Source organism: Petromyzon marinus, chromosome 23, assembly GCF_048934315.1.
Source record: "Petromyzon marinus isolate PM22_M1 ecotype Great Lakes invasive population chromosome 23, UKy_Petmar_22M1.pri1.0, whole genome shotgun sequence".
Lineage (NCBI taxonomy): Eukaryota > Metazoa > Chordata > Hyperoartia > Petromyzontiformes > Petromyzontidae > Petromyzon > Petromyzon marinus.
In genome coordinates this window covers 1,650,085-1,670,816 of record NC_133689.1, presented here as the reverse complement: position 1 = coordinate 1,670,816, position 20,732 = coordinate 1,650,085, and the positions used below count along the sequence as shown (strand labels likewise).

Genomic DNA, 20,732 nt, shown 5'->3' with positions numbered 1-20,732 from the left:
CGACTCGCGATTGGTCCGAGGCCGCGCGTGGCGAGGGAGGTCAGAGGTCGCCGTGAGTCTCTGTGGGGGGAGGAGGCGCGCGCACGGCCACGGTAACGCGGCCACGTGACCGAGGGTCAGGTCACGCGGGGTCACGGCTGGAGGGTCAGGGGCTAAGGTCAGCACCGCCGCCGCCGCCGGGGTCAGCGTGCGAACTCTCGCGTTATTGTAAGCCTTGGAGCGATCGCGCCCGCCACCAAATCGCGGCGTCTCTCTGCGATGCGCCCAAGCTGGCAGACGTCTCGGAAGCGACGCGCGCGGCGTTGAGCCCTGGACGGAGCCTGCGCTGGCACGGACGGCCGCTCGCCGCGTGTCTCGGGCTGCTGTGTGGTGGAGTCCACCGTTGTACTGTACTTGTGCGCTCTCGCGTCTGTGCTCCTACGCCTCCACCAGCCGCACTGACCTGCGTGGCGGAGTATGTTTAAATATCTCCCACGTGGCCCGCGTGGCGTGGGAAGGCCCTCCACCAGCAGTGGTGGATGGGTGTGGACGTTTACATCAGCTTGGGGGTAGTCTGGGCTCACGGTTACGTTTAGGATCGGAGTTATGGCTAGCTATGGTTAGGGCTAGGCTACGGTTAGATCTAAGCTTAGGTCAGAGTTACGGTTAGCCTAGAGTCCATGGCAGAGCGATTGGGAACATGCTGTCTTAAACTCTGTGGACCAGAGATCACTTTAGAGGCTTCGAGGGATCTCAGAGGTAGCTCTGTGATATCCCCTTCCGTGGACCAAAGGGTTGCCTTGCTCTACGAGAGGCGAATTGTGTTATCTTCCGGATCGTTACATGAGGCCGACACGTGGTCTGTCCTACCCTGACGTGCAACGTGTGCGTGTCTTTGTTGTGCTGCAGAGTGCAGCGTGTCCGTTGTGCAGGAGAGTGCAGCGTGCACGTGCCTGTGTTGTGCTGCAGTGCAGCGTGTTTGTGTTGTGCTCTAGTGTGCAGCGTGTCTGTTGTGCTGTAGAAGTGTAGAGTGCAGCGTGTGCATGTCTGTGTTGTGTTTCAGAGTGCAGCGTGACCGCTGTGAGTGCGAAGAGGCATCAGCATGGAGGCGCTTCCTGAACTCTACTCCATCATTCAGGGAGAGGTACACACACGCACGTTCATATTCACGGCACTCACGCATGCACGCGGCTTGCTGGGGTGTGCACGCGCACGGTGGGGTGCGCGCGCTCTGGAGGTAAGGGCTTAGTGGATCATTTGCAAATTTGTCAACTCCCAACACCCACTGCGCTTTGAAGTGGCCAGGAGATGGCAGTACAGAAGAGGAGTTTGTGAAGTTGTCTCTGGCTAACTTTGTTATCTCCTGCAGTGCGTGAATTTTGTATATGTACTATACTGTACAGTATTCTGGTTTCTTCACATTAGTACAACACGAAAAAGGAAAAAAAAACCGAGCTGGATTGTTGCCCCAGTAGTTAGAACGATGGCATGTAAATACAGAGACCTCAGTTTGATTCCTGGCCACGGTTAAAATCTGGAGCGAGTGATATCAGAACCAGTTCTGATAGTGACGTACGGTCAAACAACCTCCATGACCGGCACAGTGCGGGGAGGAGGCCTTCATCCAGCAGTGGATTGACAAGGAACTTATGATAAAGTATCTATAATAAAAAAAGAATTGGCCAAGCAGCCCAGAATAACAGTGCCTTCGTGGAAACGAGTTTTGAGATGCAGTGAGGCGTCCCTTTCCACATTGTTGGACATTGAGTAAAGTGATCAAGTGATACAGTAATGGTTTTGTCATGCTGAAAGTTGTTTTTCTGCAGGTCGCGTCCGTCAGGGAGTATGGAGCATTTGTGAAACTACCAGGACTCAGAAAACATGGTACGTTTTTTTTGTAATCGTTTTATGTGCAGTGGTGCAAAGAAACAATGTAGTTAAAATGTTGGCGCTGGCAATGTATAGCATAAGAGGGGGTTGTTGGGCACCCGTGGCTTACAGGGCCATAGGAACAGGGCCCCGGGGGTGTGGTGCCATAAACAAAGTTGATGGGGCTAATGGGGTTAATGGTAAACCGGGTTCCTTTGGTGGGAAGAGAGGGTCCCATCAGGGAGTAGGGGACTGGGAGACATGGAGGTAGGTGATAGAGGTGTGGGGCACACGGAGTGGGCGCTGAGAACAGGATTGAGACTGGCAGTAGGCTGTGCGCAGGGTAAGTTGTGTATAGAGTGTAAAAATAAACATTTCCTTGAGGGCCTTACATGAGATGACTTGGACTCCCGAGTTACATGTACATTACATAAGGATGTAGTTAATGCATACCCCATAATTTAACATTCAAGATTGTACAGTATTTAGTGAAATTACTCAACATTTGAAGTTTGTCGCATTTGACCCCCACATTTTTTCTTACATGCATAGTGTAAAAACTGGAGGGTACTTTTTTAAAGTGGTGGTGCATTGGTTAGCGCACTCTGCTCTGAACCTTGTCACCTGAGCTTAATTCCTGGCCAGGGCTAATGTTGAGTGGTGAGTGATATCTGATCTGGTCCTGGGCATCTCCTGACTCCCCCACACCATCCTGCACTCACCAGCATGCTGAAGAATGAAGTATGGCCAAACAACCCCCATGACTGACACACCTTGGGGAGCTCTTCACCCAGCAGTGGATTGATTCAAACTAAACAATGAGAGGGGCTTTGTCTGGCCGTACCATTAAATTGCAAAGACCCAAAAGCTTATGCCACACTCACCGGCATGACCATCTGCAGGCTTGGTGCACGTGTCCCACATGTGCAGCACCCGCGTGGAAAACCCGGCGGAGGTTGTGGACGTTGGGGAAAAAGTCTGGTGCAAGGTCATCTCGCTGGAGGTGAGGGTCAAGTTTCCCCTCTTCTCACGCTACTTCTACAGCAGGGCTTCTGAAACTCCAGTCCTCGCGACTCGGCGTAGTCCGCCTTGCCATGTTTACCAGTGTTCTGCGTTCGAATACGAATTAAGTCATTACAAGCTGCACGTTCTGGATGATTGTTAAATAATAGCCCCGCATGACACATGATCAATTCGTATTCAGACATCTTGTGTATGTGTACGTGTGTGATCCACGTGCCATGGAGCGTGATTCCTAATTATCGTGCTGCAACCACATCTCTAGATGATGCACATGGACAGTGGGCATATTTATTTGTATAGAGAGTCAATCAGTCATAAGGAGAAAAGTAAGTCTTGATCCTGGAACTGAACAAGGCCAGGGAGTCGACAGCACGGATGTCTGGTGGAAGGGAGTTCCAAAATATGAGCGCAGCAGAGCAGAGTGAGCGATCTGCCACTGAGCGAAGGTTGACTGGGAGTTTTCGATGTAAAGTTTTACATGCTGGAGTGGAGAATGTCTGGAGCGTAGTAGAGCGAGATGAGACGAGAGAAGTAGGCGTGGCTGATTCCATGGAGAATCTTGAAGACTGAGTGCTGCTACCTTGGCATTTGTCCGAATTGGGTGAGCAGCAGCCAGTTAAGGATTGGAGTGGTTTATTATTTGTCTGCAGTTAAGAATTGCACGATGAGTGCACATCATCCTTGCAGCCACAAGAGGTCACGCCAGTCACTGCAATGTATAATGCATATTTTTTATACTATAATTTCAGGATAAAGATGATGGAAAGGGGATGAAAATCGCCCTGTCGATGAAGGTGGTGAACCAGGGCACTGGGAAGGATCTGGATCCATCCAACTTGGGGTTAGAGTGAGTCATATTTCTTGAACACTGAAATTATATTCCTTTAATTGTGCAACGTTGTAATTGTCTGCAATGCTACTTACAGGGAATGTGTAGTTTCCAGCGTTGGCTGAGGAATGCCAACAGAGGTGAGTGTCCGTTACATTACTTATTTGTGTAGAGAAACACTCTAGCTTAAAGTAAGTTTGCAATTTAAATAATTTTGAATTTGAAGAAACCAAGACTTAAATTTCGATTGAAAGCTTTCGTGACTGCGAGGATTCATCTTCTTTGGTTCTTTCGGTAAAGTCACGTAGAATGAGAATAAATTGATGAAATAAAATAATATTATCACGACGTTTCGGCCACAACACAGAGACTGTCTCGTCCCTTCACCTGATGAAGGCCGCTTGTGTTGTGGCCGAAACGTCGTGAGAATATTATTGTGTTATATTAGTTTATCAATTTATTATTTTATTCTCATTCTACGTGACTTTACTGAAAGAACCAAAGAAGATGAAACCAAGACTTGTGTCGAACTCCGTTAATGCTTTCAAGCTTATACTAATGTTTAACAGCTAGTTTAATACGTAGGCTTTCGCAACCAATATCCATAATACAGACTTTTTTGGGTTAGATTGCGTAAATATATAAATGTGTCATTAAACCCGCCACCACCCGACACAGCCTATTAGTAAGGTTTGTCACGTAAACAGAACATGCCAATTCGTTACTGGTACAGCACACCGGTGTGTTGGAAACCAAATGCACAACATTGTAAATGTCTGGTGGAAGAGAGCAAATCCAAACCATTGTAAAAACCTTTTTCATGATAATCTATTTTGGGCATGTAACAAATCACGCCCCACCCAGCAATTTGATAAATCGTTGTAAATCCAGGTCATGATTTTATTCACTAATCTATGCTCTTACATCTAAATTCCATCATTTAATTGTTGCTCATACGATTTAAACCATGAATATTAGCGGGTGGACCGATGGCGCAGTGATTAGCGGAATGTGTTGTAATCAATCACCAGTTGAGAAGAGAGATGATTAATAGAAATCGGTATCTATAAATGGATAACCACTTTTTTTTGTGAGCGCAATTGGTTTTAATCGCTGACGCATCTTCACGTGCCTATTATATTTCTAGTTTTGATTTCTGTTAAGTGGCTGGCGGCTGTGTGGATGTGCTGAGCGGCTAACATTCATTGCAGGCAGGATGAGAGGAGAAAGAGGAAGTTCCGGGACTTCTCTGCCGACCGTATACAGCTGGGAGCCGTGCTCAGCACCACGTGCAGCAAGTGTGGCTGCAAAGGTTACCGCCTCCTCCTCCCCACCACCCCCACCACAAACACAGCCACGATAATGACAACAGCTGCCAATCGCCACTCTCTTCTTCATCTCTATCGGTGATGGTGACATCACCACACAGTGCTTGTGACAGGTGCACCTTGACGCCACGATGCAACTCGGTCCGTACCCCCAGCCCTCCGTGCTGTCGACTCCATGCCCCTGGCCAAGTCCAGGCTCAGGACATCTTTTTTTCCTCTTCCTATGCCTAAAATAAATATTCACACCTTTTCAGCATGGTATCATTATATGCGATCATATTTAGATGCTATATAAATCCAGACTGCATTGTGATGTATCCGAATCCGTTGAATAAACCTCTGTTGACCTGTATGGAATTGGCATGTATCGAAATTACCCATGATGTTATAACCAGGGGGTATCATGATCACACAGGGATAATTTACATCCTGGAATATATAAATACGCAGACACACTTGGTGTTTTTTTTTATTTTCCATGAACCTGTGAGAACGTGGAACTGTACAGAAGTGTGTCCAAAGCCACTCGATTCACCAGTAGAGGGCGGTGTGCACACGCGTGCTGTTACCGTACGGACAAGCGAAGGAACCCGAGTAGCTACATCGATCGTACGACCTTGTTCACCCCTCTCGGCCATTTGAACGCGAGCGATTATCTCTCCCATCCCCCAAGGGCGACAGATCGTCCAGACTGGGCCGGAGCTAAATTAAGCCTCAGTCTTAAATCCGACACCCGTCTCCCAATCTAAGAGCCGAAGCCACCGCACCGACCCTGGCAGATTACATTGAATACATTTACAACTTTCGCCGGCAAGCTGTGTGCTTGATCAGCAGACGGTGATGAACCTTCATCGGGGTAGCGTCTTTGATTTGAATCAATTAATGACTTGAGAGGATGAAAATCATCAAGTTTGACGATGACTACCGTGGCCCACCAAAGACAAAGCGTGGCGTGTCTCTGACTAGATGAAATTCACGACTTAGAATTATATAAATTAGTCGTGGCATAAGAGACTGCAGTGCACGAAAGGAGACCAACAAAAACGACTGGATATATATGTGCACGAAATATATGCTGAGTTTGCCGATTGGCTGACCTGAAATTGTGCGCCTTTCACATCAGCAATTAATAACAAAGGGTGACTAAACTTTGACTGCTTTATTCAATGAGAGAATTATTACTGCATTAACGATCGTGGGAAATTCCCATGACCCCCCCACCCCTCCCCCTGCAGGTCACTTCGCCAAGGACTGCTTCTCGGTGCCCGGCGGCACAAAGTACGACCTGATCCCCGACGATGTGGAGGACGTCAGGGCCGCGAGCGCCAAGCCTGTTAGCGTGCCACGTGGCGTCCCGCTCGACAGCGCCAATGCCATGCCCATCAGCAACCCGAGAAAAGCGCCGGCCGCAACCCCAAGCCCGGCGCCGGGGTCCATCAAGAAGAGAAAGAAGGTGAGAGGGAGGGAGGGAGGGGTGAGGTCGAATGGCCGTTGCCTTCATATACGGCACCAGCAGCACGCCAGCGGAGTCGCTGTCGCGTGCCGGCAACGTAATTGAACTGGAGGGGTCCGCAGGCTGCAGAGCCCAGAGGGGCCCTGACTCCGACGATGGACAGGGGAGCCCCTTTTCATTCCTTGCACCATAGCCCATGCCAACCACGCCATGCCACCAGCGACACAATGTGACTGAGATGGCCCTGATGAACATCTAACCTGTTTGCCCACTCATCAACACAGGCTTCAGTATGCAAACTGTTATGCCACGTTGGAGGAGTCAAATTACTCCAACGTACCACACACTGTGGGGCAGGCCCTCATCCAGCAGTGGATTGACAAGAGGGCTGAACATGCACCTTTTTCTCTCGTGGTAGAAAATATAATTTTCCATTAGGTGGCAGCGTGTCACGGTGAGCCCAAACCTTCAAGAGGCATGATCTTCCCACGGTTTTTATTTGATCTCCCACACACAATGGGGAGCTAGAGAGGCTCCCCGTGGAGTGATGAGGCCTCGCTCAGGGACACTTCAGCACCGAGGAACGAACCCACTCAACAAACACATGCCCCCACCTGCAGCACTTGACCCGTTTTCTCTCATCAGGACTGTGGATGGTTGTGTTTTCCTTATGTGCCATTGTACGCGATATGGTCCTTCCAACTATATTTTGCAGTGGGCCACGTAATACGACGAGCGTGTGTTGGCAGGCCACGCATCATCACGGTGTCGTGTGTACAGACGTTACGACATCACATGGCACTGAAATATCACAACGACTGTACATGTTCTTGGTTCTTTCCGTAAAGTCACGTAGAAGAGAAATAATAAAATAATAAAAAAAACAGCCCTTCCATCTCTCTTGTTTTCATCTTGTTTTCATCTCACTCATCTTTATACCTTGTCTGCAGCTCTTTGATCTCCATCTCCTTCACCAAATTGATCTGTTTATGTATTGAAGAGCCATACTGTGGCGGGTACACTTGATGAACCTTTGCTGGCCCCATCTGTCCTACAGGGCCGCCAGAGAACTCTAACGTACGTATAACTCGGGCTTACTTCATAACAAAAGAGCTAAAAATGAGTCTCAAATGAGATTATGCGCCAGCTCTGTACATCCGTCTGCAGATAGGCAGACGGATAGGTTTAGTGCATAACGCCCCCCCAGGCTTAGTTGTAAATCATTAACTTTTTTAATGGGGGCAGTCATCATGGTGAGGCGTTCTTACTCCCGTGGGCCACGACAAGCAAGCGCGTGGCGCTGGTGTCACGTTGCGCCCGTGCTCGCCTGTGCCCTTGGTCGGGATTCCATACGGGGCACTCGGCAAAAGGGCACCGCGTTCCCACTCCCCCCACTCTCCCCACCTCCCCCCTCACTCCCCCGCGCGGCAGTTCATCACTGGCGGCAGTGGCGGCGCCAACGTGGCATATGTGTGGCAGGTGGTCCCCGGCTCTTTCGCCAGCTGTGCGACTTTCCTAAACCCTTGGGCGCAAACAAAGCGCGGCGCTTCAGACCGCCGTGATGCCTGCGGGCAAGTGGCCGGGGTGTGTGCGGCATCTGGAAGCGCCCGCGAAGGCCCTTTCTCACCGACTTGCGATGCGCCGCTCGGCCTCGCTTGCTGCCAAACACACGGCGCCATCAGTTGTGTGGGCGCCTTTCACTGCCCAGTGTCAACGGGTTTATTAACATTTGCCTTTGCTCAAGGTGGTTCGGGTCTGATCCTGTGTCAGAACGCTGAGCAAACATCACTGTCGGTGCTGCAGTGTTGTCTGCCAACTCTCAGAGATTTACGTCTATATCTTGCGACTTTTTTGGGTTTCCTTGCGACAAAAACACATTTTCAAAGCGATAAAAGTTGTTCAAAGCGACTAGTGACATATCTGTCGACTTTCTGGGACATGCACATTTAGGAGTGATTCCATGTATGTATTGATGATCCTTTACATTATGAGACCTCCTTTGCCAGTAACAAGATATAGGAATAGGTTTTACCCTTTTAACTGGCACAAAAACTGACACCTTTATTCAAGGCATCATGTTTGCAATAACCACAACACAAGCAGTCAAAATGCAAACAAAAAAAACAACTCTGATAATATTATGCACTGTCCTTGAATTTGATTGGTCCACACCCGAGACGGCTTTTCTTAGAGTCTAGTCTCCATTGGTGTTGGACCAGAAGACGCCAAAAGGCGTACAACTCAAAAACAGCATACTATCAGAGTATTGAGGGCTCGGGCAAAGGAGGTCTCATAATGTAAATGCTCACCCGAGCCCTCAATACTCTGATAGTGTGCTGCTTTTGAGTTGTATGTCTTTTGGCATCTTCTGGTCCAACACCAATGGAGACTAGGCTCTAAGAAAAGCCGTCTCGGGTGTGGACCAATCAAATTCAAGGACAGTGCATATTATTATCAGAGTTGTCTTTTTTGTTTGCATTTTGACTGCTTGTGTTGTGGTTATTGCAAACATGATGCCTTGAATAAAGGTGTCAGTTTTTGTGCCAGTTAAAAGGGTAAAATATATTCCTATATTGATGATCCTGTGTCAGTTTCCTCTGTGTGATACTAGGTTGATTGTTCATTGGCGATTTTCATGACGTTAGATGTCTCTCTGGTGACATTTGATGACCTTTTGAGGTTTAATCTTGATTTGAAGCTTTCGTGACTGCAGGAATCCACACTCTTTGGTTCTTTCGGTAAAGTCACGTAGGTAGACAAAATAATAGATCACGACGTTTCGATCGCCACACAAGTAATCGTCTTCACCTTTGATCTATTATTTTTTCTACCTACGTGACTTTACTGAAAGAACCAAAGAGTACTTTTGAGGTTTGTTTGGTGACTGTACTTGCAGGAGGTAGCAACACTGGACAATCATATAATGAGTATTCACTTAATATTCAATTGCACCCCTGAGAATGAAATGTTTAGTTTGAGCGCTATGGAACAAATGCTCTTTGCCAGGAAAATAAAACAGGTCTCACGGGTGTGGATAGAGGCCTGATGGAAGTGTTATTCTAAGATGTTCTGCCATCCTATGTGCCCATTCTCAGACAAGGCGGTGCAATGGCCACTGCAAGAATTCCGCGTAGAAACGTCTTCATCTCACGATAAACAAATTAACAGCTCACTGGGAACGTGCCCAATGCCGTCAGATCTCGGAAGCCAAGCAGCTTTGAGCCTGGATAGTCCTTGGATTGGTGGCCACCATGCGTAATAGGTGTTATCGGCTGCAGGGCTACCCAGTGGCAGCAGACGGCAGTATGACAAAATCCATTGTTGTACTGAGCTTCCGTGCGCCCACATCTACGCTTCCCATCTTAACTAACTCACACGGACCAGCGTGGCGAAGTATGGTCAATTAACCCGTACGACCCGCAACGGCTGACTTATGAAGCCCTCATCCAGCCACGGATAGAAAAAGGCCTTTACGTGCACATGTATCCAATTTTCACTAGCAAACGCATTCGCAACGAGTGTTGGGAGTTGTGCCAAAAAAACAGAATTGCTTTTTACCCAAAAGTGAATTTGCGTGGTGCAAGGTCAACCTCACCCCGAGGAGTATTGGAGCAATTTAGCACACGGTGCAACGTTGAAGTGACAACGACCCACTTTCACAACAGCTCGAACCGCACGCCCCCCCCCGCACGTCGCAGCATTGGTCTTGACGTATTACATCGTAGACTTTCGTTAAAACGAAAACCACGTTTTTTTCACTTGCAGGCATGAGTAACCACTTAAGTAATAACTGTCGGAGATGCCCACTAAAGTGCACGGTGCTAACCGCCAACACAGGAGTATTGTTTTAACCCCTGGCACTGCCGCACGTGCCCTACTCTTTCTTGGCATAGACCACAATGATGTCCTTTATGTCCAGAAATAACTTGTGCGTTGGGCTGTGGGGGTGGTGTCTTGTCACAGGCTCTTGTTTGGTACAAGTGGATTGTTTCACGAGACACGTTTGTACAGTTACAGTAACCCCCCCCCCTCCCCCCGCTGTGCTCACCAGTCTTGAACTATGGACCACAGATTAACTCCACTGACCGCTACGATTGTTCACCGTTAGCGGTTCAGACATTTCACCAGGCCACCCCTCAAGCCGTCCACCGGCTCACCTCACCATGGACACATCAGTGTTGTCGATCGACTCTCCGCCACACGGCAGAAGAAGTAACTCCACCATGACAACCTCCTTGTTCCTGGAATTTTCCGCACTCTTGCGGGGTTTGCCTTCCCGGTCCCCTCTCTCCTCTCAATCCTGCCCCGGTCCCACCATCTCCACATCCACTCCACGGCCCTTCACGTCCTCGCTCACCACTTAGATCGGTGGTTCTTAACCTGGGGTGCACACACACCTCCTGGGGATGCGAGATGCCCTTTCTGAGAAGCAAAGGGGAGGGGAGTGATGAAGGCCGCAATAAAGGTTAAGAACCACTGACTTAGATCCACCTCTTCCTATGCCTGCCTCTCGGTTTCCAGCTCGACGCTTCCGTGGTCGATTTTCTTTCGCTTCGCTGAGATGGGCACCACAGCTCTCGCTGCCTCCTCGCTCGTCTCTTCGTTTCTGACACGTTCCAGTCGCGTGCTGCCCGACATCCGTCTCTCGCCGCCCTCGTTTTCGCGATGCACGCCACTTGCTCCTGCCTCGCGTTGAGAGTGCCCGAGTCTTGAAAACCTGCGTTCTCAACACTTTATTCACCTTACAGTTTTCGCTTAATGCTCAGTTAAGGCCTCCCAAGGTTTACTTAACCCTTTGCTAGTTCCTTGTATGCTGTATTTTTTATTTGGCAAGGGCAAACAAGCTTAAGAGCGTGCAAACAGGTTTCCTAATTGCACGGGCTCCCTCGTGTCCAATGGGAGAGATACACATGCACGCTTGTAAAACAACACCGCCTTGGCCACTTTATCAGTGCCTTTGGACTATTGATTGCTGCTATCAACGGAGACCTCGTGAATGGATTGCTGTTCACGGTTTCACACCGACACAAACACCTGTGGCTGCTTGAGTAAATCCTTTTCTCTTATTAAACTGCGTTAGGTGGCGAACACAAATGGAAATGCAACTTATTGCATTTTATGCTCCTGGCTACTGGTCTCCCTTCAATAGCCCTGTTAATGTTTAATTTTTATGTCACCTGTTCCACTCTTTATTCAGAATAATATGCCCAGATACCATCGGATGTTAAGATTCCAAAGGTGGAATTTTCGTAATATTTATAATTTACAGCCCTTTGAGAATATACTGCTTTATGAGGGCCTCTCTATGCCCTGTCAATCATGGGGGTTGTTTTACCACTGATGGTAGCCATGGCTGGGAATCGAACGGAGATCGCCAGATTCAGAGCACAATTAACAAACCGTTGTGTCGCTGCTCCGTCCAGTCATCTTTAATGGGCTTGTAAATCCAAACGTAGCCTGATGCGCACGTGTGTGTTTGATGAAGGTTAGCCCATTTACGTTGTCAAAGGAGTAATGTCTACGATAGTTTAACAGATTGGCAACTGAGCGGATTCAATTTGTTGGTTCACAAGCTCCCTTGTAAACGTATCCCTTGGTGTCAATGTCAAGAGGCATCTCGCGTAAGCTTGCCACTTCTTGGCCCAACGCACACCCCTTGCCGCCTGCGTTGCGAATGCGGATTTCTGCATCACACGTCAATGCACAAGCGATGGGGGCCTGTACGTCTTCGTAGCTGAAGACAATGCGTTTGGCTGCTTGTTAGTATGAATAAATGCAAGTTATTTCACGTGCCAGTGTTTCTCATTTTGAGTGTCGCCTCACTGCCATAAATCATAAGCGCACTGAGCCAAAGCAATTGGTAGTTGCGGCTTGAATGAAATAAAGTTATACGTCTCCAGAGCCCGCGGCCATCCATTAATGTCTTAATTGACCAAACATTAACCAATTATATCCTTTCCGTGAAAGGGCGATTCAGCTATGTTTATCTTTTAGTGGCATTGTGCAGACAGCATTGTTGCCGATTCGGGTGGCCTGAGCCCAGGCGTTGGGAGCCTATGGCCCTGCCGGCCCAATTTAGCCCACAACTTCATTCTCTTGGCCGATTGCCACATGAGGCCTGCCACTTCCAATGATATGTATCCATCGCTGCAATGAGCACCTTAGCTGCGCTAATCGGGATAAATGTTTTGGAACTGCATTTCAGATTTTTTGCGTGCTCAGTCACTCGTGTCGCTGCAAGAGGGCCCTGTGTGTGTGTGTGTGTCAATGTGTGACAAGTAAAAAGTATATGAAAGTCCTATTGGGCCCTCGGAAACATCTCACCCCCGGTGTATGACGTGTATAACAGGTGTGTTAATGTGTACGGTGTGCGTGGAATGCATTGTGCGCAATGGTGTATATGTGGTAGTGTGTCTGGTGAGTGCGTGTTAGTGTTTATGGTGTGCAGGACACGTTTGACAGTGTGTCGGTTACTTCTGTCACTGCGAGGGCCTCTTGCAGTGACGATTGATAACATGAGCATTGGGTCTTGGGGCACTGGTTTCCACATACAGCAAGCTTCTCGACGCAGTGTCACTGTGACCCTTGTGACAATTGTAACAGCCCGGCGAATGTGGCATGATCCTGAGCCCGTAGCCTCATTGGCTGTGTCACGTGACAGGCAAAGCGAACGGTGGGGGGATGGGTGAGAGTTACGAGCGCACTGCCACACTCTGCCGAAGCAGCATTCGGATCCCGGCCAGGGTATTTAAGCGTCGATTCCCGTTTGTTCCACTGTCCGAGCCATTTCGGGAAGTGGATGGAAAACGCGGGTGGGCAACGGGTGAGGGCAGCCACGATTTCATTCATGCAAAAAAGCCGTGTGTAGACAGCGTGGAATGCACTGACCGAGCAGTGAGCTGGCGCGCGCAAGCTCCCTCCGATTTAAATTTGTGCGGCTCCATTTCATACGCACAAATGGCAAAACGTCCGTAACTTATTCTTAAGTTGGCTTAAATCAGGCCTGCGTGACGACTGGTGTGAGAAATCTTAGACACATGTGAATAATAAAGCTTACAATCGCAACCAAATCCCAGCTATTGGAACGTTCCTTCTTATAACAAAAAAAAACCTCTTTGCTAAATGGAATCGGCCTAACATACCAATTCAAGACCCTCCTGAAAACCAGCCGTGAGAGTCAGTGAGGCTCTCGCTGAAAAATAAATGTTTTTGTTAATGTGATAAAGTGATAAAAAAGCGTGCATATGCCTATGACCAAATCACCGACAATGCACTCGGTCTCGTCAGATCTCGGAAGCTAAGGGCTCAGCAGCCTTGACAGTGCTTGTATGGCTGACCACCAGGCATAACAGGTGTTGTAGGATGTGGGACTATGTGGTGGACAGCCGAGGACAGTGCGACAGGGTCCTTTGTTGTAACGTACGTCCACGCTCGCACGTCCGTGACGCCCGCCCGCGCCGTCACCCACCCACACTCGCGAGCGTGGCGACGGATGGTCAAACAAACCCCCGTGACCAACGCGGCTACGAGAGACCTTCATCCAGCAGCGGATTGGCCGTGCCCGACGACGATGATATCTTCCTGCAGAGCGTTGTGTTTTTTATTATGGGAGCGTGCGGTTCATAAATACATTTCCCTTGGCTGGCGCGAGGGCAGGTCGGTTCGTCTCTGCTAAGCAGGCGGAGAAATGAAGGCACGTATGTTCCGTTACTGTGGCCGGTCTTATCTGTCTCAAACGCCCACCGACAGAGGGGAGGTTGCAATGACCCATCGCGTGGGCCATTCAAATTGTTTGCTTTTTACATGGCTCATCAGATAAAAATGCAAAGACTCAACATCTCGGTTTGGTAGTAAAATGCTTTCTGTAAAAAAAAAACATCGTTTGCCTTGAATGATAACACGTCAGACTGGCGGCTTTTTAAAATGAAGCCGATACGTAATGTCGTATGTGCATGTGTATAGACCCGTTAAGTACATCCATTGCTGGTCACAGGTACATAACAGTAAATACGATAACGTGTGGTGTGGATGCTAACTCATCACAAGCAAAGGACTGGTCAATTTGTTCATCATCTTCATCAGCTCTGATCAATCCACTGCTGGATGAAGGCCTCACCATCTCAAGTGTTTCTGAGATGCTACAATGCACATAGTCCCCTATACATGGGCTGGTTTTATTCGCTCCATCTCTGCAATGAATGTCCTCTTGGGGATATTAGTTTTTGTTGTAGAGGTGTATTAGGAGTTGAATGATTGTGTTAATTTTTCACCAGCTTGGTCCAGACAAAGGGGATCTAATATACCAATTTACACACAATGACACATGGCCACTGAAGAGCAATTTTCAAGATAACAGTTTGACCCAGATTTTTCAGACCTCCATCTGTTCTTTGCATCTTAGCTATCGGTCTTTGTTCTAAACACCCGAGCCATTGTCTAGTTTATGCACGTCTGAGCCATCATTTGGTGCATCGTAACACATTTGCCATCCAGTGGCAGGTGCAAGGCCGTTTAGTCGACAGGCGAGTGAGTGGTGATTAAATTATCACGTTTTAAGATTAGCCCGGCAGCTGTGTTAATGGGAGGAGGGCTGCCTAGGCCATCGAGCCTTATATCGGGTCATGGAGCACTCCAGCTGTGCTGTAACAAGCAGACCGACTGACAATTATAGCCATTTACATCTTAAATGAGAGACGCATGCTGCCACGTTGTGGTGGTTAGCACGCTGGACTCGCAGTTGCAACAATGGTGCAAGTGTTGTAAAATCCACCCCATCCAGCAGTCCAAACGACGGTCGATTGGCAGGTCATACAGAGTAGGTAAAGTGTGGGTACTCTCACCACTTTCAAGACATCTGACCAGCGTGGAAGAGTAGGCCAAATACGCTCTAGAGGTGGTGTCCAGAGTTGCCTCTGGTAGGGGGGCCCTTCTACTCGGAGTGGCGCTCGCAAGCAACTGCATGGCTTCACATTTAGATATGAAATGGCTTCAGTGCCAGTGGTGATTCTATGGGGGCCTCGCCTTACCCCCCACCTCTCATTCAGTGGCATCTCCTATGGGAACCTGAGAAGACATCGGGGTGAAATTAAAAAGCTAAACACAGCCAACACCATTAATACCAGCACAACTCACCATCACTTCCTACTGCCAGGTCGTGTGTGAGCTGGGCAGTCCACACTTGACCTCTGTGGTCTGCTCTTGCATGCATCTGGCTTGAGATGTTGCCCCTGGTCACTGACCCCTGGGTGCCACTCCAATTCTGTCTCGGTCGGTCACCTGCCCTCCTCCATGCTGCACATGTTCCCCCTCCGTCAAAACTTGATACAAAGCTTCACCCCCCCATATTCTATCTCTAACTTTCAAGTCATCTACCCTATGCAGCTATGACATTCTCAGAATTCTCTGCAGCCATCTGCCTTGAAAGGCCACAGCATTCTTTTATATAGAGTTGCCCCTGTGACCCATACCACACACTAAAGTTTACCTCTACAAAGTTGTTGATGTCATGTGAATTTCACATTGAGGCTATGGATGTGAGAGCCCCCAGTGTCAGCCGGTGGCAACTTGACCCACTTTTTACTCAATCCTAACATTTCCGCTGTAAGATTTAATTTCAGACAAGTTTTGCAATCGATTCAAGATCCGTCTATTGACACACATGATGTCAATGTCCACAGTTGTTCGTAAATGTCAACACGTGTACTCTGATGAAGCTATTGTGCGTGAAACATGTACCACGATGCAGACGTGATTGTGTGTTACCCCTTTAAAAAGCTCACTGTTGCCAATTTAACTTTTTCGCCCGGGTCAAGCTGAGTTCTAGCATTCGCGAACCCAATGCATACACACATCTGGTAACTTTTTCCAATTGCGTTGCCATGACTTGCTATGAGACAATGGGTGCGTGTGTACATTTCATACTCGGGATGCTGCTCCTTTAATTATGAGAGCACAGGGATGGCAGCGCTTATCATGAAATGTACACACAGAGTATGGGCCTTGTTAAACTTTAAATAGCGAGAGTGTGAGTTCTCCGCACGGTGTCTAATATCACTTTGTGTTTCTCCAAGATATATATTTTTAATGGAGGAATTCTCACGTCAACTCAAGCTGTGCAGCCAAATTGCCATGCGTATTGTTTCAAAATTAATATAATTGTTGCACGTGGTTCATATTAATATATTTTACACGCTTAAACACCCAGTACACAGCTCATCCGAAATTTAATTATCAGCTACGATTCATCCAATAGCGGACAAAGGCCTTCCCCAGACCTTAATCATCTGCCACAGAGCCGTGGGTGTGAATTAAGATGCTCCGTAGGGACGCAACAATAGGCAGCGTGTGCTGCAGTTCGTTTTCTGTTCCCAGCGTTCGTTAATCATCTCTGTTTTGGTAACCCCCCTCTCAGGATAAGGATAAGAAACTGAAAAAGAAGAAAAAGAAGAGGTCCAAGGAGACTTCGTCCTCCTCCTCATCGTCCTCGTCATCATCGTCGGAGGACGACAGCGACTCTGACCGGGATGAAGAGCGCAGGCAAAAACGCAAAAAACGCAAAGTGGAAAAGAAAAAGAAGAAGTCTCACAAGAAGAAACATTCGAAGGAGAGGGCCGACAAGAGTGGACGCAAACGGCGATCGTCCCGTAAATGAGCACGTTCGCTCGCACCGCGTTTTTCTGGTTTTTACTTCGCCCTTATAAATAACGTTCGGCCTCCACTGTCAGTCCGCCACTGGGTTAAGGCCCTCCCCCACGCCGTGTCCCCTGCCAGCCGTGGGGGTTGTTTGACCGCGGCCACTTCGCGTTATCCGCGCGCGGGGGCTAAGAATTGACAGACGCAGGGACTAAGAATTGAGATGCGGAGGGGGGGGGGGGGGCTAAGCCCGTCACCGACCCACAGACGTGTGTGACGTCCCCCACGGAGCGTGTCCAGGGAACGGGGAGGACGGCGTGCTCGTAGCGAACCGTCGCTACGCGGGTTTGGCGAGGCGCGTTGCGAGTCACATTGAGCCCGAGTTGAGCTGCAGCAGCAGCAGCAGCGAGCATTACGTCACGAACATCTCTTCCCAGATTGACCTCTTCACCACATTACGCCCAGACGTACGCATGCTTTTAAACCGAAACGTTGCTGGGATTTCTGCGTGATATTCATCTCGGCGTCATTCCACACTTTGTGTGTGCAGACGCGCAACATTCACATTTTCGCGATTGGAATTATAAGCACAGCACAAAGCAAAAGCATTATGTAAACTCTCATCTTTTTGTTTTGTTTAATAGTGCTATTAAGTATGGAACATTTTTCATTTTGATGTTGCGCCATATGGAAGGCCAAGCCTAATGTGCAAGCCCGTTTCCTTTGGGGTTAACTAGAATCTTAATTAGAACCCTCCCTCAAGATGCGAGAGCGCTGCGGAGGGCAAACTACACTTTTACAAAAATGAAAAATGCAGACACGCGATCCATAACGAAACGGTGATACGTAATGAAATGCTTTTGTGTATTTTGTGCATTGTCCAAACCTTAATCGCGGGTCTGTGGAATGCGCATTATGCATATTTAATGCATCGTTTATTAAAACAGCGCGTTATTGTTCATCTTTGGAGGGGGTGGACAAAATACGAACAAACGCACCGAAATTTCCACTTTCACAAAAGAACAACCGCGCGGGGCAGCGCCAATTAATGACCGTTCAGAGTCACAGTTTCATTGAACGCCGTCCAGGCCACGAGAATTTTGGTCACAAGTCAAGCGAGCGCTTGCGTGGATATGCAAATGCATTGAAGTGCGTTGCGCTGAGGGCGGCGTAAACAGCGGCGCGTTGTGCCACGTTGGCCCTGCCGCGGGCTTTAATCGGCGATAATGTGCTTCTGAAGCTTGAAACAACAATGGTTGTGATAAAGCGGAATTCTACATCAGAGGTGTCGTTAATACCACATCAATTATCCCAGTGTGTGTGTGGATGCTCGCTCGTTGGTATTTTCGGCACACTGGGCAGATTTTGAGCTCGCTGGGACAATGGGCCTGGCCCACCCAACAACAACCGCGTCGCTCGCTAGCTTTCTTTAACCCAATCGCACAACCCTGAACAAATAATAAAAAAAATACAACCCTTAACCGTCTTTATCAGTCCTTTATCTATCCACTGCATGATATTTTGACAAATTAGGTATTAATGTAATTTGCGGTTAATATTGAAATTTCGTAAATTTGGACCGTGACACCCGGCACACGTGGCCTACCAATCTTCCAAATAAAATCGCGGCATGTTTTAACGGCCACTCTGAAACAGGCGGCGCGCATTCTTGTTGTTAAATACACCTGCAGCAACAACCAGTGCGCTCACTGGTCTCAAACTACGAACCTTTGCTGCAACAAGAGGAAAGCACCCGACCGCTCGGCCACGTCACTGCTGTAGGAAGGCCTCCCCAAGATGTCATCCGTCACGAACTCATGATGCTGACTTCATCGGTCCATCTCCATGGCCTATCACTGCGGGGCATATCCACTGCATTGGTGGTTATTCCGTCATTAATCTAGATCCTTAGCATGCCTCGATTTAAAAATAAAACATTTACGTGGGCGCTTTCGTCACGTGTATATTTTGTTTCCAAAAAGTTATTTTACAAGCATCGATTTCAACATCACCCAGCCTCTATGAAGCCTTTTTACAGAACACACACACACTGCTGCAGCTCCGGCACGGTCTGTTGTGCCACAGCCGCCGAGCTGCCTGGCTCCAGCAGCGGCAGTGAAGCTGGGGCCACGGACTTGGGAGGGCTCTTCCAAGTCCGGCGAGCGCGGGGAGACTGAGCGAGCCGAGCGGAGAACAGTGGGGGGGGGGGGGGGGGAGGGGGGCGGGGGGGTGATGACTTCTAGCCCCTCACAGTCGGACCTAATCCCCCCCCCCCACAGGTCAGAGTGGGCCTTGGGAGGTCGGGGTTGGCCCCCACAGGTCAGAGTGGGCCCCGGCAGGTCGAGATTGGCCCCCACAGGTCAGAGTGGGCCTTGGGAGGTCGGGGTTGGCCCCCACAGGTCAGAGTGGGCCCCGGCAGGTCGAGATTGGCCCCCACAGGTCAGAGTGGGCCTTGGGAGGTCGGGGTTGGCCCCCACAGGTCAGAGTGGGCCCCGGCAGGTCGAGATTGCCCCCACAGGTCAGAGTGGGCCCCGGCAGGTCGAGATTGGCCCCCACAGGTCAGAGTGGGCCCCGGCAGGTCGAGATTGGCCCCACAGGTCAGAGTGGGCCCCGGCAGGTCGAGATTGGCCCCCACAGGTCAGAGTTGGTCCTCAGAGGTCAGAGTGGGCCTCGGCACACTGGCAGAGCCAGTGTGGGGGGGGGGGGGGCACGTGCTCCCCAATGATCCGATCGAAATCCCTAATTTCGATCAGATCATTGGGATTTATTAGGAATAAATCGGCATTTTGCGACCCCCACTGCCACTGTGTAGCATATTATTACGTGCCAGGGACTCTGAGATAGGACAATAGTCTGAGTCCATAATTGGCAAGCAGTTATAAGTGACTCAGAATTGTGCGCAGTTGCATATACGGTACACGACTTCCCTGAAGGCATTCAGCGAGCGCGTTGCCGATCACAACGCGGTTCGAATTCGACCCTCGATCGATGGCTGTGCCATCGCCGCACACGCGTCGAATAAAAAGCAAGGGACATGTCCTTACTCTATATTTGAAGCTTTCGTGACTGCAAGGATCCATACTCTTGTTCTATTCGGTAAAGTCACGTAGGTAAAAAATAAAATAACAAAAATCACGACGTTTAGGCCACAACACAAGTGGCCTTCATCAGGTGAAGGGACCGTGCTGTCATGAGGACAGCGTTGGAGTGAAAACATCCAAGCCCAGGTCACGTCCTTTAAGCTTTGTGGGAGGAAGCAAAACGCTTGACAAAGGAATTAGCACAAAAATTTGCACGATGTACGTAGGAGGTGCATGGGCCATGATGGACCAGGAGCGGGTGGGGACCATGACGGACCAGCAGCGGGGGGGGGGGGGGAGTAGAGTGAGTGGAGTGGAGTGAGTGAGTGGAGTGAGCGGAGTGGAGTGAGTGAATGGAGTGAGTGGGTGGAGTGAGTGAGTGGAGTGAGTGAGTGGAGTGAGTGAGTGGAGTGAGTGAGTGGAGTGAGTGGGTGGAGTGAGTGAGTGGAGTGAGTGAGTGGAGTGAGTGAGTGGAGTGAGTGAGTGGAGTGAGTGGAGTGAGTGAGTGGAGAGAAATAAGCAGCTGTGAAAGTTTGGGA

General features: G+C 49.2%; 1 protein-coding gene across 6 annotated transcripts; it reads left to right on the top strand.

The window, feature by feature from the left end:
* The first annotated feature begins 5 nt into the window (after positions 1 to 5).
* ZCCHC17 (zinc finger CCHC-type containing 17) lies at positions 6 to 18,594 on the top strand. Of its 6 annotated transcripts, none has more exons than XM_032959319.2 (8): positions 6 to 157; positions 1,043 to 1,123; positions 1,806 to 1,863; positions 2,751 to 2,851; positions 3,621 to 3,712; positions 4,912 to 5,012; positions 6,264 to 6,481; positions 16,893 to 18,594. In XM_032959319.2, exons 2-8 carry the CDS (start codon positions 1,082 to 1,084, stop codon positions 17,130 to 17,132), a joined length of 852 nt encoding a protein of 283 aa, XP_032815210.1. In that variant the 5' UTR covers positions 6 to 157; positions 1,043 to 1,081; the 3' UTR covers positions 17,133 to 18,594. The 6 variants fall into 6 exon arrangements, with proteins under 6 accessions (XP_032815210.1, XP_032815208.1, XP_032815206.1 ...); XM_032959317.2 differs by having other exon boundaries at positions 9 to 181; positions 3,621 to 3,718; XM_032959315.2 differs by having other exon boundaries at positions 9 to 207; positions 3,621 to 3,718.
* The last annotated feature ends 2,138 nt before the right edge of the window (positions 18,595 to 20,732 follow it).

Coding starts and splice junctions, on each gene's coding strand:
- ZCCHC17 (XM_032959317.2), top strand. CDS start 1,082: ATGGAGGCGCTTCCTGAACTCTACTCCATCATTCAGGGAGAG. Junction 1,124..1,805: donor ACTCCATCATTCAGGGAGAG/GTACACACACGC, acceptor GTTTTTCTGCAG/GTCGCGTCCGTCAGGGAGTA. Junction 6,482..16,892: donor CCATCAAGAAGAGAAAGAAG/GTGAGAGGGAGG, acceptor CCCCCCTCTCAG/GATAAGGATAAGAAACTGAA.